This window comes from Pogona vitticeps, chromosome 1 (assembly GCF_051106095.1).
Source record: "Pogona vitticeps strain Pit_001003342236 chromosome 1, PviZW2.1, whole genome shotgun sequence".
Taxonomy (NCBI): Eukaryota; Metazoa; Chordata; class Lepidosauria; order Squamata; family Agamidae; genus Pogona; species Pogona vitticeps.
This window is the reverse complement of record NC_135783.1, coordinates 344,239,201-344,258,698: the sequence shown is the minus strand read 5'-3', so window position 1 is coordinate 344,258,698 and position 19,498 is coordinate 344,239,201. Positions and strand designations below refer to the sequence as shown.

The 19,498-nt window shown below is 45.8% G+C and overlaps 1 protein-coding gene across 3 annotated transcripts in view; it reads right to left on the bottom strand.

Annotated features, from left to right (window-relative positions):
- AKT1 (AKT serine/threonine kinase 1) overlaps positions 1-19,498 on the bottom strand; it is a 139,936-nt gene that overhangs the window by 6,979 nt on the left and 113,459 nt on the right. For all 3 annotated transcript variants that reach the window (XM_072986752.2, XM_072986751.2, XM_072986750.2), the window contains exons 8-12: positions 15,142-15,210; positions 14,004-14,129; positions 12,329-12,457; positions 4,565-4,779; positions 2,610-2,697 (exon numbers count right to left, since the gene is read on the bottom strand). In XM_072986752.2, the coding sequence (XP_072842853.1) occupies positions 2,610-2,697; positions 4,565-4,779; positions 12,329-12,457; positions 14,004-14,129; positions 15,142-15,210 (627 nt within the window). The remainder of the gene's footprint in view (positions 1-2,609; positions 2,698-4,564; positions 4,780-12,328; positions 12,458-14,003; positions 14,130-15,141; positions 15,211-19,498) is intronic.

Sequence of the window (19,498 nt, the reverse complement as noted above, 5' to 3'; positions counted from 1 at the left end):
GACTCCCAGAAGCTGGCGATTTCGCCCCCCCCGACCTCGGGGTGGGGGAGGGTGAGTCTCTAAAGGGTCCTAGGGTGTGTTCCAGGGGGTCAGAGGGGGCGAAACTGCCACCTTCTGGGACTCTTTTGAGGCTTGGGAAGCTTCAGAAGAGTCCCAGAAGCTGGTGATTTTGCCCCCTCTGATCCCTGGGGGGCAGGGTAAGTCTCTAAAGGGTCCTGGAACACACCCTAGGACCCTTTGGAGGCTCACCCTGCCCCCTCCACCGGGACAGAGGGGGCGGAATCGCCACCTTCTGGGACTCTTTTGAGGCTTAGGAAGCTTCAGAAGAGTCCCAGAAGGTGGCGATTTCGCTCCCTCTGACCCTGGGGGGGGACAGGGTGAGCCTCCAAAGGGTCCTAGGGTGTGTTCTATAAGATGGACCTTTCCATAAGGCTCACCAATTTTAGGACAAGAAAACAGATTATTTTTTCCTGTTTTCTTCTCCTAAAAATTTGGTGCGTCTTATGGAGTGAAAAATACGGTACTGCTTTTTTCGAAGTTACTGCTTTGTCATTTACAATGTGGTAACAAATTAATTTTGTAGATTTCACTAAAGGTATTAAACATCAATGGATTGATCTGAAAATCAAAGTTACATTTCCAAGATCTAAGGTAATAAAGGGAAGGGAAAATCAGGGGCAGGAAGAGCGGAGAGCAATGTGGAAAAAAATGGCAAAGATCTGGTGGAAGAAACAGAACTATGGCCCATGGTATGCCTTCAGGTTCCAATGGCTTCTACAGGACAGGGAATGGACACAGGAGAAAGCAACACTGGTATGATAGGTTTTAAAACAAAGATCTTCTAGTGTATGATAGGTTCACTGTTGTTGTTGTTGTTTAGTCGTTTAGTCGTGTCCGACTCTTCGTGACCCCATGGACCAGAGCACGCCAGGCCCTCCTGTCTTCCACTGCCTCCCGGAGTTGGATCAAATTCATGTTGGTCGTTTCGATGACACTGTCCAACCATCTCGTCCTCTGTCGTCCCCTTCTCCTCTTGCCTTCACACTTTCCTAACATCAGGGTCTTTTCCAGGGAGTCTTCTCTTCTCATGAGATGGCCAAAGTATTGGAGCCTCAGCTTCAGGCTGTCCTTCCAGATCCTGAAGCTGAGGCTCCAAAAAATCCTTAACCACCCAATGATGCTACTGCTGCTTAGTGTGTATGAGAAGCAGAAAGCCATCATGATTCAAAGACTCTATTGGTGGGATACAGGGATGCTCCATATGTTCATTCGAACACAACGTCTTAACAGTATCTTCTGTTCATGTTCTCTGCTCCGGGTTCCCAAGAGATGAGACCTCTCTAGCAGTATGTGAGCAAAGAAGCCCTTAGATAAAATTTTTGCTGAAAGTGCATTTTAAGTGCACAAAACTAGGCCAAAGGAAAAAAGCAAAAAGATAAGGGGGAAAAAAACAGGGTGCCGAGGAGATTCTACATTTTATGAGTCAAAGGGTGCCTGTTCATTGCTGTTCCTGTGGTTGTAGGGCTACCTGAACTCAGCAGTAAGTGGTTCAGACGATCTCAGGCATCTCCTGCCTTAGAACATATTAGCTGGGCCACCTACCAAGGAGACTGTAATACAGTATTCTCCCAACCTCCAGTCCAGCTGTTGAATACTGGTGAAAGGAGGTAGCTAAGGGAGCAAAAGCTTAAAGGGGTTTTGAGACATCCAAGCAGAAAAGAAGTCAGAAGGGCTCTCTATAGAAATGAACTTTAGAATACTGTGATCCACGGTAACTGGCTACGACACGGATCGGGACCATTAGGACATCAAGGCTGCCATCTGTGCCGAGGTCTGCTTGGCAAGTATTATGACTTCCTGTGGTGTTTCAAAGCAGAACGTTACTGGCCGTGCAAAAGAGCCATCTGGAGCTCAGTCCAGGGGGAACCTGCCCTGTTCAAGTTGCACGGCAGAGGTCTATCAATTCAGCTATCCTAGCTTCTGCTGAAGAATCTTGTGCATTATAACTTGCTTATGCTTTGAGAATCCTGTTCACTTCGAGTTACTCCCTGGCTCCAATAGAGAAATAACTGCAGTTCCTACAAAGAAGAAATGGCTACTCAACCATTTCGGCTCTGTGATGTGTACATAGGTGTGTGTAAGAGCAGTGGTGTAGTGGAGGCAGAGTTAGCAGGGTCAAAAGCCCGGGGCTTTCTGAGGAGTAAGGACTATGACACCATCAGCTATACCCTCCTCACGTTTCCCTGTTCCTTCTGAGTGTAGCTGCAACCTTCATAGTAGCTCAGAGAGAAATGGATTTTCCCAGGAACTGAATGTTGTTGCAAGCGACTGCTGTGGTAACACAAAGTACTTCGGAAAGGCAAGGTCTTGAGTGGGCAATAAAGAGTCATTCATTTTGCAAAAGACCTGCTCTTTATTGGTTGGCATGGAGCAATTCAGCTGCCTGTCGTTTTGGATTCTCCTTATTAGCAAAAGGAGAGTCTGTGGGGACTCTTGTGAGGAGCATCTCCACTTCCAAATTCACTACTGTGTGAGACGCACGCCTAGTGTGTCAACAGGAAGAACATTTTGAATTCTTTTGCACAAATGTAAGACATAGCAATAAATACCTTTTTTTCATATACATCTTGCCACACAATGCCAGCAAAAAATCTGTGTTGCATAATCTCCTTGGCGTCCTCTGATCCGCCACCTAACCTGTTGGAAGAAAAGGCCCCAGCACTTTAGTACTGTGCATTTATTTAATGTTCTTAAGCTCTGTGCTGCCCTGCATAATTTTTGCCCGTTTGAAAAATGACACATTGCTAAGGAGTGATACAGAAAGGCATGATCTAGGCCATATGGGCAGGGATGATGTGGGCTCTTCCAGTCCCCCAATACCCTGCCTGCTGTTCCAAGTTCAGGAAATACCAAATATTTCATCGCTGCAGCTGCTTTTGGCTGCTGCCATTTGAAATGATCATTAATGAACAACATAGCTTTGGAATGAAGTCAAATCATCAGGTCTGAAATGCAGTTCCATCTCCAGATTTAATTTTAAGGGAGCAAGAACCTTTATTTGTTTTAAGGCATAGGTGACACTTAGCCATTCAAATCTTTGGGCTTCCACTTCTGTCAGCACTACTCCACGTTCCTGGTCGCAGACATGCTTCCGGGGCATAGACAGATTCAGAGGGTGCACAAAGCATGCAACCTCCCAGGAACATTTTTATATTTCCCCCTCCTCAAGACTCCTACTCCCCCCTTCAACATCCCCAAAAAGTTTTAAAGAAGTTTTGCACTAGAGGGCGTAAGGGGACTTTTTCAGTTAACAAAAACCCACTGTAGCAAACTTTGCAGCAGCAACAAGAACCGCAAATTGATTTAGAAGTGATCTCTGTATTAGTCTGTGCAAGAAGATCAACCAGAAATATAAAACAAAAGCAAAAGGAAAAGGAGGAGGAGAAGCAGCAGCAGCAGCAGAAGAAGAGAAAGACATTGGAGCAATTTAAGGACTAACTGCTATATTTTAATCTGAGCTTTTGCGGAACAAGTCTATTTCTTCAGACATAAGAGTACGACTACAGTGACTACATAGCAAAACACTCCTATAGGACTCTAAGATAAAAGAGACAGCGGTGTTGGGTTGCATTTCACACCTAGTCATGATTTGAGAGCCATGTTTGGTATTCAGTGCTTTTGAAGCTTTGTTCTGCAAACAGCCATAATGATTAGTGGCTGAGGGAGGAACAGCAAAAACAACAGGCAGTAATGAGTTAAGAATCAGTGACTTTTCCTTTGAATAATCTCATTTGTTCTACTCTCCCCCCCCCCCTTTAGTTCCTTCCTAGGGAGTTCCTGTGGGCTGCTGGCAAACCTGAATGTCAGCCAGGTTGCTATCACCCACCCCCTGTTTACAGGGAGGGCGATGTTGTCATGCTGGGTGTGGGTCTTTAGGCATTACAGCTTGCTAATGGACGAACCGGATGCTGGAGCGGCTGTGCCTTCCGTCTGATACAGAAGAGTTTCTCTTTTTTCCCCCCCTTACGATTCACAAAGACAAGACTCAGACGAAATGGGAAACTGTGGCTTGTCGCAAACCTGGATAACAGTGAGAAGAATATGTGGACCTGACATTTGTCAGCCCACAGGGGCTTAACAGTGATTGGCGAAACAGGGAATGTTATGCCCAGATGATCCTTGTGACCCATTCAAGGCCACCCAGCATGCTTCATGTGTTTTGAGCTTCTCCGCACCCAGTTGTGTGACGATACCACACTGGCTCGAATATTGCAGTTGTCCGTTTCTAGTCCTGGTGGCTGTACCGGTGGTGTCCCTTCTCTATGAAGTTCAGATCTCAGTTTATTCCAGAGCATAGAGAAGTTACTTTATTTGGACCACAACCCCAAGAATCCACCAGCCAGCTCGTCTTCCTGTCTTTCAGAGTGACAGAGCTTTAAAAAAAAAAGTAACTGGCCATTCTGTCCGGGAGTCCAAGTGTAAGAAAGACTGTGCCAAAATTTCAAGAAGACCCATTAAAAAAACATCTAAGAAGTTATTACGTTGAAAAAGCCCAAAGCCTCACCTTTGCTTCGGGTCCTTCTTCAGCAAGCCTGACAGAAGGGACTTGGCTTCAGGTGACAATGTGCGTGGAAACCTAATCTCTTCCATGAGGATGAGTTCAAAGAGCTTCTCGTGGTCTGAATTGTAGAAAGGGAGCCGCCCACACATCATTTCATACATGACGACGCCTAAGCCCCACCAGTCCACAGCACGGCCATAGTCGTTATCCTCCAGCACCTGCAAAAAGGACAATGTCAGAGTTTTCCATCAAGGATTTCCCCTCTCATAAAACCACAGAGCAATTGAGTTGGAAGAGGCTTAAAAGGCCATCAAGTTGAACCCCCTGCTCAATACAGGAATCTACCGTATTTTTCCATGTATAAGACGCCCCCATGTATAAGATCCCCCCCTTTTCTAATTCAAAATTAAAGCAAAAGCAAAAAAGCAAAGCGTGCTGCTTATATACGCCCCATAGCACTTTAAGCACTCTTTGGGCGGTTTACAAGTTAATTATGCAGGCTACACATTGCCCCCCCCCCCCAGCGAGCTGGGTACTCATTTTACTGACCTCGGAAGGCTGAGTCAACCTTGAGACAGCTACCTGGGATTGAACCCCAGGTCGTGAGCACAGTTTTGGCTGCAAGTGTAGGGAGAAAGGGATCAAACGCTGAAGGATCACTTTGATCCATGCTTGTTTTTGTTCTCTCCTCAGCTTACTTCCATGTATAAGACAACCCTCAATTTTTAGTCTAAAGATTTTACACAAAAGTATAGTCTTATACATGAAAAAAATCAAAGCAGATCTGACAGACGGTTGTCCAATTTTTCCTTGAATGCCTCCAGCACTTGGGAGTACTCATCACCTCCTGAGATAACTGGTTCCATTGTCGTACTACTCTAGTGCTTAAGATGTTTTTCCTGATATTCAGCCTAATTCTAGTTTCCTGTAGCTTGGGCCCATGTTATGTGTCCTGCACTCTAGGAAGACATTAAAACTGAATCTATTCAAGACAAGCATGAACATGGGATTCTTATCTGAGTGAATCTTCATCCTATGGATTAATTTTTTTGCGCCTCATCCATCTTGGCTAAGAGGCATGGCAAGAAACCAAAGCAACCTGAATCTTCACCACACAACACTTGGTTTACAGTTGATATTGGGCAGGCGTGTCTGCCTTTTTTGAACTCAAAAAGACTGGGAGCTGTAGAGGGGGTGGAGTGGGAAACAGTATGTACAAAGCAAGCCTATCATCATGATATAATAAAACCACTGAAATGCACCCAAGTTTTAAAAGGGTGGATCACCACAATGACATCTGACAGCATCTTAACCCAACTGACTAGAGGTCTGAAAGCTCCTCTCTATTACTGGTTGACCTTGAATGGCTGGTCTTGTAGATAGCTATTGGGCTTAAACAGCAGCAACCACAAATCAAAAAAGCAATCTTTCAGATTGCTCCTAATTAGGGACATGGGGACTCCCAATTTATTTATTTATTTAAAGTATTTTTTTTTGTTCCACCTTTCTCCTTAAAAGGACCCAAGGTGGCTTACATCATTAAGAAGACAATATTTAAAAGCTAAAAACAGTAAGTATATAAATATTAAACAAGAATTAAACAAATATTATATTAAAAATGATCAATAAAAGCAATAACAAAAACGTATTTAAAAACAACAGAGCACAACAATCCATTTAAAAAAACTTCTCAGATAGCTAGTCACTCAGGGAAAGCCTGCCTGAAGAGGAAGGTCTTTGCCTGCTTGCAGAAGGACAGCAAAGATAGTGCCAGTCTGGCCTCCCATGGGAGGGAGTTCCAGAGTCTGGAAGCAGCAGCAGAGAAGTCTCTCTCCCATGTACCCTCTTTCCCCGAAAATAAGACCAAACCTGAAAATAAACCCTAATATGATTTTTCAGAATGCTCATAATATAAGCCCTTCTCCCAAAATAAGCCGTAGTTAAGTGAAACCCTGCCCTCCACCACTGTGCAGTAAGCAGAAGATGACATGACTGTATATGAATAAACATAGATTGTTGTACATGAAAAAATAAAATAAAACATCCCCTGAAAATAAGCCCTAATGCATTTTTGGAGCAAAATGTCTTATTTTCAGGGAAACAGGATATCAAGGGTGTGGCTGGGAGGAATTCAAGTGATCAAGAATTAAGGAAAGAGTTAAGCTTTAACACTGGGTGCTCCTACTAGGAGTGGTGGATAGGGACCAAACCTACAGGAAAATCCCAGCTTTCCAGCCTCTGTGCCTGCCCGTGTGCTACTTTTCAATCTGGAAAATCTGGCCACAGCTAATGTCAATTTGGCTCCTCCAAACTAAGATCTTCTTGACCCAACTGGCCAGATCTGAAAGCTGTCCACATTCCACTTTGATGCTTAGCCCCTTCAACCGCTGTCCTTTGTCCTCCCATACAGGGTTAATCAGAGTCCTTCCATTGGTTCCTCTGAGGTTAACGTCCATATAACATTCCACCACTTTCCACCCAGCCATTTGAGTTCATGGCCAGAATCCTGCTGATTAATTATGCTGGCACAGGTGTAATAGCATAAACCTCTATGGTTAACTGCTGGTAATTAACACATTGCTGCTTGTACCTTCCTGATGTCCATCACTTCTTGGGATTACAACATAAGGACGAATACTAACAGCAAATTGTTAACTGGCTGTAATTTGTTGCTGTCATTTTACACCACTGCACCTTTGCAAGTTTAACTCACTAACAGGATTCTAGCCACTATGTACCCTTATAGAACAACTGATACATTCATGTGCTTATTTTCCTCTTTTTTCCCTGCTTCCTTTTCCTTTTCCTTTATTTCTATTAGACTGTGTGCCGTTATTTTAAAGCAACAACCCAGTGATCTTAAACTCTATTATGAACTCATGAACTATCCTACAAAGACAAAACATCAGCTTTTTCCAAGACGGCTATTTATATATCAGTAAGCAACTCATTATTACTTTTAACAGTTATGGTAAGTTGGTAATCAAGGGAACAAACAAAACACAATTCAAAGTCAGAACCTTTGTGGGAAAAGGTCGCAGACAGACATTCTGTATCAGGCAGGCTTGCTTGACACATGACAACTCCAGGAGCACATGGATTGAGGAGGGTGAATTCCTGGTCAATGTTAGGAGAGCCTTATGTCCCATTGCAGACCACCTTTATATCTCACTAGCGGATCGTGTCACACTGGTAGAGAAAAAATATCGCAAGGCCCTAGGGAGCAACGAGCTAGAGACTGTGTATAAACGTCAAAAAGAAAACAAATAAAAAGCACTATAGTGCTAAAGGCAAAATAAAGTGAGTATATACTGTATTTTTAAAAAAAGATCCTCAAAAATCAAAGGCATTATAACAGTCACAGGTTTCCAGTAACGGATTTGCTTGATTCAGTCAAAACAAATATAAAATGATAACCCTGAATTTTATAGTGCAACATCCTCCAGATGTGCTATATATTTATTCCAAGCCAGCACAGCTGTAGGCCATGCTGATCGGGGATGATGGGGACTGTAGTTCAATACATCTAGAAACCACCAGGTGAAGGATAGGTGATGCTAGAAAGCACGTTGTCATCAGGTGTGCACCACACTTTCCTCCCTGCTCTAAAGAATTCCACCGGCAGGTCCTTTCCAGCTTAAAACCAACAGGCCCTATCAGTCCCAAAGGGCACTCCTTCTGAAGCACCAAAAACACGACAGAGACCTTACACAAGGACAGGGAACGGAACGCCCTAGAGGCCGAGGTATCAAATCTTCCCAATCTGCTCTCTTGTCAGCCCCTGTTCCTCCCTGTCTACTAACTGCTTAGCACTCTGCTTTGGAAAGGAGGGAAAGAGCTGGAACCTGGAAGACAGCCTGCGGTGAAAAGCCAGCGGCTGCCAGGTATTGGATTACCCCACACAGGTCTATTTACAGCATCTTTCGCAGTACAGCTTCGCACCGAGCGACAGCTGGCCCTGCAGCTGCCCCATATATGTAGAAGACCAACACAGCTGCTGCGTCTGCCAGGATTCCAGGAGCCAGCCTCATCATCCTTTATGAGCAATCAGGGGGTGGGGTGTTCTGGAGCTTCATCTGCCAGGGCTGTGTGACAATGCAGTTCATCTGCTGCTATCAGCAAAGCTAGTTGCGCCCTTTCCCGGAGAGCCCTTCACGGGAGGAGGGAGGCTGGACCGGACTCAAAGGAGAGCAGGCTTCCCCCCCTTCTTTGCTAGGAGATGGAGCGCTGAAGGAAAAGTGAAAAAGCTTCCAAGCCCATTCCCTTTTAACAAGTTCCAAAAGCTTTTTACAAGGCCATAATACCAGCTTTTTACACGGCTGTATTACTTCCAAATCTGTTCCAGTGCCCTTGGGGTGACCTGCACAGACTCTCCCGGGATGCGAAGTACATCCTATTCTGAGCCAAGAGGTGGCTCTTCTATTTTATTTATGAAACTACTTGGCAGCAAGCTATAAAGAAAGGCACGTGAACCCAAGCCCTGTGCAAATGGCCGTGCTATCTGCTTCAAGAGTGAATGGCTACTATTGTTTTATTAATTATTTACACTTATGTGTTGCCTTTTCTCCAAAGAGGCAGCACCTATAGTTCTCTTCCCCTCTGCTTCAGCATGACAACGTCTCTGCCGGGTAGGCAAGCATGGTGTCAGAGTAGGGACTTGAATCTGGATCTCCCAAATCTCAGTTCAACACCCTAACAAATATACCACACTGGCTCCTGGATCTTACCTATTAGAGGAAAACAGGCAGAGCTGGGAAGAAATGTGTTAATTTAATGTGTTAACACAAACAGTCGTTAACAGGAGGAGAAGCTAACTGCTAGATGTGAAGAATCAAGTTTTGAATGAACTCTTCTAACATTACTTTCAAAATACTGGCTAAAATCCTGTTGCGTATACTATTCCTGCATAAGGAGTGATGATGTCACTGGCAGGAGATTTTCAGTAATTAAAGTACTACCTCTTTCTATCCGGGGGGGGGGGCTTTGCTAACTCATGAGTAATCTGTTTCATTGAAGCTGTGGGAAGCTGCCAAAGAGGAAGTCTTTAATAATGAGAAACATCCCCCACTAGTAACTATGTTATCCTTCCACAAGGATAACTTGTGCAATAGGATTTTGACCACTATTTTTAGATTAAATGCATTCCTCCTGGTTAATGTTGATTTTAGCCCATTACTGTATTTCGAAGCTGTGGAAACAGGTAATACAGGGCTGTTTGGGAAAGGCAAACTAAAGGGGAAATACATTTTCATACCTTTATTGCTGCTTGTATTTGATGTTTACTGGCTCTAATGGGTCTATGTAGGGCTACCTTTGAGATTCATGTGAAAACTCCAAATGGTGCAGAATGCAGTGGCCAGACTTCTTGGTGGGGTTAGGAAACATCAACATATCACTCCCACTCTGGCCGCATTGCACTGGCTGGCCATTTGATTCTGTGTTGATTTAAAAGTTTTAATCTTCACATACAAAGCCCTAAACGGTTTAGGACCTCAATACAGTGGTGCCTCGCATAACAAGCGCACCATTTAACGACAAATCTGCATAGCGATCTATTTTGTTAGATCGCTAATGCGATCGCATTGCGATGTTTTAATGGGCAAAACATTGCATTGCGATGATCGGTAAGCGTTTCGCTTACCGATCTTCGCATTGCGATGTTTCTAAAACAGCTGATCGGCGGTTCCAAAATGGCCGCCGGGTGCCCAAAATGGCCACCGCAACCATTTTCACGTGGTTTTCTCGCGTACCGAGGGCGCGAAAATGCTGGCACTATGGAGGAACTTCGCATAACGGTGAGTTTGGGCCCCATCGAAATGCATTAAACGATGTTTAATGGGTTCCTATGGGGTTTTTAGTTCCATTTTGCGATGTTTCTGCATAGCGACGATTAATCCGGAACGGATTAACGTCGCTATGCGGTGCACCACTGTACTTGGTGGAACGCCTCCTCCCACCTAGATCTACTTGTATCACCTGATCTAGCCAGGAGGGGCAACTGAGGAGCTTAACAGGGAGACCCAGAAAGAAAAAACAAGACACCGGGCCTTCTCGGCAGTGGCTCCCAGTCTCTGGAACAAACTCCCTCCTGAGATCTGTTTGGCTCCCACACTGGGCATTTTTAAAAAACAACTCAAGACCTGGTTATATAGATAGGCCTTCCCTCCGGGCATTACTTAACTTACCTCTTCTCTTCCTCTATTTCTAACAATCTTCTATTGTGTAAATGTTGCAAATTGTCATTATATATTGTTTTTACTCTGTGTTTTGTGAGCCGCCCAGAGTAGACTATGTCTAAATGGGCAGCATACAAGGTTAAATAAATAAATAAACAAATAAATATTTTATGGCGATGATGGACATTTTCTATCACATGGATGACAGACTCTCTGCAGCAAAATAGGTGCCTTTGTATTGGATTAGAATGGCCTGGCAGGTGGCATAGATGTACGAAGAGAATGTGGAAGACCACCAAGGTGGGAAAAGAAATATAAAGAAGAAAGGAAGAGTCTGATCATGGAGAATGCTTCCAGTCAGGAATACCATGTATGGTATGATAAGACCTCCAGCATACATCGCCGCATCTGACAAATTGGGCTGGAGTCCATGAAACGCCTTACGCTATAAGAATGTGTCACAGGAGTCTTTATTTTACAACCCCCCTCACCCCACGCTGGGTCCCCTAACCTGATCAGGAAACTGTTCTAAGCATGCTAAGAGTCTGGCATAGAGCAGCAAGGAAAGAGAAAAGCACATGACATATGGCAAGTATTAAGGAAGAGTATTCCGCCACGATTCATCGCAATAGGTGGGGTCAGCAGAAGGCAAGAGGAGACAAGGAAAGGTCATTTTACTTAAAATAAGTGGCTCATCAGGTTGGGAGCCAACAGCTCCAACAGCTGTGCAAGTGGATTTTACAAGAGGAGGCACAACAGCTGTAAACACCTCAGTGACCGATACATCTGACACATCAAAGCTGGCGTGGTGCAGCCGCTGCCATCTCCGTACCGAATTCCAGCATGACCCTAAAACAACTATGCGGCAACTGTACAAACAGGCTCAGAGGCCAGGCTCTGATTACAAACAGATGACAGGAACACAAGCCCCACTTTTTCCCTCAGCTTTAAAAAAGGCCGAGTGACTTCACAGGACGCAGGATGTTCGCTCACGCATGCCCTCCGGATTGCTCGAATATTAACCCACCAACCGGATGACAAAGACACATAACACACCACATGCTACAAAACAAGACCGTGTCTAAGGTACGAAAACAACAACTCTGAATGATACGGCATTAAGAATACATCTTGTTCATTTCCTGGGGCAGACACAGAGTGTTATTCCACCTCCCTAGAATCCCTGTTTGGAGAGATTTTAACCAATCCGCCAGTTTTTAAGCCTTCACAGCCTATATAAATGAGGATCATAGAGTACTCAGTAAGAGTAAGCTTGATTTTCAGTGGTTTCCATTGGCTTCAAAACAGGGAAACTTCAGACAGGGACAGAGCTAAGAAAGGTTCTTGAACATAAAGATAAACCAAGGGCAGATAAAATTCGCAGGTTGATCCCTTGCATCCCTTTCTTTTCTCCCATAGAAGTGAATGGTTCTTGTCCACTTCCGGAGAAATCAGTAACACCGTTGCAGATGCAGGCAAAACAAGCTCTCCATACCACACGAACAAAATCATGAAAATGTTTCTCTCCTATGCAATAAAACAAAATAACTGTGAATTATTGAGAAAAACAAGGAGGGCGAAGACAACATACCTCTGGCGCAAGGTATTCCGGCGTGCCGCAGAAGGTCTTCATCGTCGCTCCGTCCTTGATCCCTTCTTTGCATAACCCGAAGTCTGTAATTTTTATGTGCCCGTCTTTATCCAGCATCAAGTTTTCCAACTAAAATAAATTAAAGAAAAAGATTAATTTTGAGATGTGCAATGCCGTATTCTTAATGCTCTTTGCAAAATACATACCAATATCACCCCCCTTCTTGGCGCCTTTGCATTAGGATTGTAACATTTTTTTCTGACAAGTATCAGTAACTTCCTAGTGCCAGCAAGCTTCAGAAGCGGTTTTGAACCTTCAGGAGGTGCACAATATTTTATATGTCATAAACCGCTTCAAGGAGCCTTGTCAGACAGGCAGGCTGGAAGATCATCCTATGTTGTACCTATGGGGCGTTCTGAGACTGAAAGAACAGAACATATTTTTAAGATTTTTAAGAGGAACCGTTCACCCAGTTTCACAGCCCCAGAAAAGTTAAACTCCTTCAAAACACGTAGCATCAACATTCTTAGTAATGTAAACCACTAGTTTAAAAGGCTGTTGGCCATAACCAATCAAGGTACGGTCAAAGTGTATCCCTGCCACTCACACCGACAATCTGTGCTGGGTGGAAGAGGTGAGTGTTGGTACTTTTTGTTGCCCTGTAAGGGTAGCTGAACGCCCTCACTTTCTACAAAGCAAACGAAGCTGCTTACATGGAAATCAGCCTTCTGCAATATGGCGTCTTACATCTGGTTGGGGTTCCACCTCCCATCATTGCCAAGCTGCACAATGGTTTGGGAAGACCGGGGGGGAGGGGTATTCCAACACAACGAAAGGGCTCCCCATCAAGGAAACCTTTCTGAGATTACTGGGCTTTCTAAAGGAGGTTTGCTGAGCCAAAGGTTTGCCCCCAGCTCCCACCACTGGTTATACTGTGGCAATAGAAATAGGAGAAATGGCCGTTTTCAGAAGGACATCTGATTTCTTCTCCCCGCTCTCTCTATTTCAGTAGGGGTATCTTGAGGACCCTTTCCCACTGTTTTCTGGTGGTGCATTGTTGCCCACCTCTGCTACAATGGGTTGCTATCCATGTGAAAATTAAACTGGCCACTGCTGATCTGCACATGTTAATTTAGGTTGCACATGTTAATTTAGGTTTCTGTGCCTACATATATAAACACATCAAAATTAACATATGCAAGTCAGCAGTGGTCAGATAAGTCTCTGCATGGGCACAACCCATTGTGCCTATATCTATGTATCTACACACACAACAGTCCCTCCCACACATATACACCTCTCTCTGTGTGTGCTTCTTAAATAAAGACAAATCCATAACCTCTGGTGGGAAATCAACCCCTCATTTTGGTTTCAAAAGCAGCCAGGCTGCACCTTGCAAAACAGTCTTCCAGATATGCTGAGCCATAACTTCCAGCATACCACAGGATTCCTGGAGCAATGGCTCAATTCATCTAAAAAGCACCAGGTTGGAGAATGCGAAGATTAAAATCATAAGTAGAATCCAAAGTGCAGGAATGTCCTCCTGTGAAGTTTCTTCCCAACAGCTTGGCAGAAAAGACTTTAAAGCTCCATCAGCACCTCAATTTGCTCTGAAATGGCTCAGGAGATGATCAGACCACGGATGTCCCAAGCTTGTCATCTTCCATCGACATACCTTTAAATCTCTATAAACCACATTCTTCTCCGAATGTAGATAGTCCAGTGCTGATACAATCTCAGCTCCGTAGAACCGGGCACGATCTTCGGAAAACACACGTTCTCTTGACAGGTGGAAGAAGAGCTGAAATGGTAAGCAACCTATTAGCTTTATTTTGAACACCACTGCGGTTTATCTTACAAATCTCTTAAGAGCTCAGTGGGGGGGAAACATGCGATACATGTGCAGAGAGCCCGAGGTTCAAACCCTGACACTGTAACTGCAAGCCGTAGAGGCAAGTGGTTCAACTGGGACAAGACAACTTTCCATAACGCAGCATACTCAAGATACACACAAAATAAATCACAAAAACATTGGTCCACAGAGGGATAAGCAAATCTCTCCTCCTGTCTGTTTCTGGAACCCCCGTTCCTCTCTCAGCCCTCTGTTTCTCTGGGAAAGGAGTAAATTCCCATTCCTGGAACAATGATTTACCTTTAAATAGGTCTCAGCCCCTTTGAACATCTAACATCCAGAAACATCATTTTTTTCAAAACCGAAAGTTACCCTTATGGAGACTCATGAGCTGGCTGGATTAGAAAATGGTTTAGGTCTCTGGCTGCAGAGCCAGAGATTGGGAGTATGATTCCGTACTGTGCTTCCAGAAAGGAAAGCCAGCCTGTGTGGCCTTGGGCAAGCTGCACAGTCTCAAGGTGTACACATACACACAGCCAGAAAAAGGGAATGGTAAACCACTGCTGTGTATTCTCTAACTGGAAAACTGTGAAATGTCAGAACTGACCTGAGGGCAAATGAGGATAATTACTGCAGGGACTCGCCAATCCCCTGACATCATCTTACACCATGAAGTCACTTGCTGGACTAGATTCCAGCTCTTCTTGTCCACTATGATCACAGCAGACTTCTAGGGGCTCCCATTCTTCTCAGCCCTACAGATCCCTTAAACTAGAAATGCCAGGGACAGAAAGCAGTTCCTTTTATAGGCAAAACATGCACTTTTACCACTGATGCCCTCTTCTTCTTGGGAGGCTTGCTATGACCAACTTTGAAGACTTCCCAACCTACTAAAGCAGGGCACAAACACCAGAGATCCATAAGAGTACTTGTATATGACAGAGGGAAACACGATCCTTACCTCTCCTCCATTGGCATACTCCATAACAAAGCACAAACGGTCATGTGTCTGAAACGAATACTTCAAGGCCTGCAAAATAGGCAGATAGAAAAGAGGGAGGAGTTTTGTAGTTTGCACACATTTGTTAAATCAGAGTATTCAGAGTGACATCATTACAATACAGGAATTTGATGGCCCTCATTGCCATGTCATTGCTGAGGAATGAGGGGTAAACCAACCCTAGCCTCCTACCTCACCAGCTTAAAAACACTTGAGAGGACCCTTTCCATACTGATATATGCACTGAAAAATCTCTTGGTCCCTACAGAAAACCTCTATATGTTATACTGCAAAACTCTGATTACCGGTGCTGTCCAGGTATCTTCCACTACTGTGGGGAAAATCCCCAGGGAACCCTGCTTACTACAAAGCCCATTATCCCTGGACAGCAAGCTGTTCTAAGGCTGGGCAGTATGAGAGCGGTATTCCAACACATCTGAAAAGTGTCAAGGTGCAGAAGACTGTCTGATGGAAAAGGAGGACCTCATCTTGGTGAAGAAGGGCACAAAAATGTGGGATACGAAGTCACAGATTTAATCTCATGCATCACAGGTTACAAGGAAATTCAGTGGTGGTCTCCAGATGAAGTGCTGCCTTCTGCTTGCATCATGGGCAATGCTTGTGAAATTGGTGCGATCCCACATTATTATGCTGGTGGAAGTTTACACTCAGAAGAAGCTCATTAAGATGCTGCTCACGCTTTTCAGGCTTGATGAGAAGCAGATAACGGCTTTCCAAGAGGAGAGCCGCAAGTCACATTCAACGGGATGTGAGCCGAGAGAAGCCCTACTGTCCAAAGAGAGTTATATCTGGTGTTGTTTGGCAGCACCTCCAGAAACGCAAGGCTGAGGGTGAGCAATGTTGGTAGGCTGAGGGCCAAATTCTTGCCCCCAAACTACTGTGGGCTGCACCAATTGGAATGCAGTGTACTGTATATCAGTGGTCCCCAACCTTGGGCCTCCAGATGTTCTTGGACTTCAACTCCCAGAAATCCTGGCCAGCAGAGGTGGTGGTGAAGGCTTCTGGGAGTTGTAGTCCAAGAACATCTGGAGGCCCAAGGTTGGGGGCCGCTGCTGTATATGATAGCTAACTCCCATGGAGTTTCCACTCTTGCAATCTAAGGATAATTCCTCTTACATCTTCATCTACTCAACAACTTCAAACTCTTATCTGCTTAGCGGACTACATCAACACAGGCACAGATACACCTGAACTGAAGCAGTGGGAAGCATCCAGAGACTGAGATGTGGTAGGTTGGATATGAAACACAGGACAAGTGAGTCAGTGAAGGACTGACTGCGTAAGTCCTCAAGGTTATAAGGCAGAAGATTCAGGTACACAGCTCGGCACACTCATTAGGATGGACACGGACCACAAGGGATTCAGAGGATTAGGTTCCAGGATGTGGGTACGGCTTCTGCCAAAATGAGGAGCCGCAGTTCAGACCAGGAAAGGTGGACATTTTCAATACTATGGGATGCAGCAAAAGCAAGTCAAATACCATCTAATTCATCTCACCTGACTTTGGAAAGCAAAGCCGGGTTGGTTCTGGTTAGTTACCTGGATAGGAACCATCAGGGGAATACCAGGAATGTACAGGTAGAGATAGCAAAAGAGTCCTGCCTGAAACCCTGGAGAAGGGCAGCTGCCAGTCAAAGCTGGCAATACTGGGCTAGGTGGACCAGTGCTCTGAGTCAATAGAAAGTAGCCCTCCTCTGTTAGTTCTCTAAGCTTGTTCTTCCTATCCATGGATAACAATCCTGGCTTGGCTTTTTGTCGCAGTTCTGCAGACAGCAACTGGCCAGTCAAGACATTTAGTCAATATAAATGCACACTCAAATCAAAAACACAACATGTGCAAGGAAATGGGGGGTGGGGAGGAGGGGTTTCTCCCTCTCTCTCTCTCGTTCCTTTTTCTCCTCCCTCCACCCCAGTGATTTCCAATGTCAGGCACAAATTCCTACATCAGGAGAACCACCAGCTTGTCAGGACACACCCTCCTCCATCTTGTTTTGCTTAGGCTGCAGTCCTGAAGTCACAGCTCGAGCTTCAGAGCCTCAGCTTTGGCTTTAAATAAAATCATAAAAAATAACCAAAAGTAATAATGGATTTTACAAGGTTGTTGTTGTTTACTTGTTAAGTCGTGTCTGACTCTTTGTGACCCCATGGACCAAAGCACGCCAGGCCCTCCTATCTCCCACTGCCTCCCAGAGTTGGGTCAAATTCATGTTGGTTGCTTCGATGACACTGTCCAACCATCTCGTCCTCTGTCGTCCCCTTCTCCTCTCGCCTTCACACTTTACCAACATCAGGGCCTTTTCCAGGGAGCCTTCTCTTCTCATGAGATGGCCAAAGTATTGGAGCCTCCACTTCAGGATCTGTCCTTCCAGTGAGCATTCAGGGTTGATTTCCTTTAGAATGGATAGGTTTGTTCTCCTTGCAGTCCATGGGACTCTCAAGAGCCTCCTCCAGCACCACAATTCAAAAGCATCAATTCTTTGGCGGTCAGCCTTCTTTATGGTCCAGCTCTCACTTCCATACATCACTACAGGGAAAACCATAGCTTTGACTATGCGGACCTTTGTTGGCAAGGCAATGTCTCTGCTTTTTAAGATGCTGTCTAGGTTTGTCACCACTTTCCTCCCAAGAAGCAGGCGTCTTTTAATTTTGTGGCTGCTGTCTCCATCTGCAGTGATCCTGGAGCCCAAGAAAGTAAATCTGTCACTATCTCCATATCTTCCTCTTCTATTTGCCAGGTGATGGGACCAGTGGCCATGCTCTTAGTTTTTTTGATGTTGAGCTTCAGACCATTTTTTGCACTCTCCTCTTTCACCCTCATTAAGAGGTTCTTTAATTCCTCCTCACTTTCTGCCATCAGAGTGGTATCATCTGCATATCTGAGGTTGTTGATATTTTTCCGGCAATTTTAATTCTGCTTGTTCTCTTGACAAAACTGCCTTTCCCCTGTTTTATTTTGAAATCCTAGGCCAAACCTACCTGTTGTTCCTTTTATCTCTTGATTCCCTACTTTAGCATTCAAGTCCCCTATAATGACAAGAACATCTTTCTTTGGTGTCAGTTCTGGAAGGTGTTGTAAGTCTTGACAGAATTGGTCAATTTCAGCCTCTTCAGCATCGGTGGTCAGTGCATAAACTTAGATTACTATGATGTTGAAAGGTCTACCTTGGATTTGTATTGAAATCATTCTATCATTTTTGAGATTGTATCCCAGTACAGTGGTGCCCCGTATAGCGACGTTAATCCGTTCCAGGATTAACGTCGCTATACGGAAACATCGTAAAGCGAAATTAAAAAGCCCATTGAAACGCATTAAAACCTGGTTAATGCGTTCCAATGGACTAAAAACTGGCAGGGACAGGGTAGGTGGGGGATCCCGAAGGCTTCCAGGCAAAAGCCTGGAAGCCTTCGGGACCCCTCCTCCCTGTCCCCGCCACCCCGAGCTCCCTTTCCTAGCCGAGATCGGACTCCCAGGAGCCCGATCCAGGCTGGGGAAAGCAGCGAGGGGTGGCTGCCAGCGAAGGGGACAGGGTGGAGGGGGGATCCCGAAGCCTTCGGGACCCCTCCTCCCTGTCCCCGCCGCCTCGAGCTCCCTTTCCTAGCCGAGATAGGACTCCCAGGAGCCCGATCCAGGCTGGGGAAAGCAGCGAGGGGTGGCTGCCAGCGAAGGGGACAGGGTGGAGGGGGGATCCCGAAGCCTTCGGGACCCCTCCTCCCTGTCCCCGCCGCCACGAGCTCCCTTTCCTAGCCGAGATCGGACTCCCAGGAGCCCGATCCAGGCTGGGGAAAGCAGCGAGGGGTGGCTGCCAGCGAAGGGGACAGGGTGGAGGGGGGATCCCGAAGCCTTCGGGACCCCTCCTCCCTGTCCCCGCCGCCCCGAGCTCCCTTTCCTAGCCGAGATCGGACTCCCAGGAGCCCGATCCAGGCTGGGGAAAGCAGCGAGGGGTGGCTGCCAGCGAAGGGGACAGGGTGGAGGGGGGATCCCGAAGCCCCCGCCGGTCGGATCCAAGCCGCGGGGGGAGGGGGGGAGAGCGGGGGGATCCGGATGCCTTTCAGGCATCCCGGGCTCGTATCCTACCCGCCGCCGGTTACTCAAGGCTGGGTAACTGGCAGCAGGTGGGATCCGAGCCCAGGATGCCTAACACGCATCGGATCCCCCCACCCTCCCCCCGCGGTGGCCTCAAAAGGACCCTTCGGAAGGGTCCTTTGAAGGCCACTGCAGGCATTTTCCCCCAGCTGAGTGGCGGGAGCGCTCCTTTGGAGGCTCCCGCAGCTCAGCTGGGGGAAAATGGTGCCTATG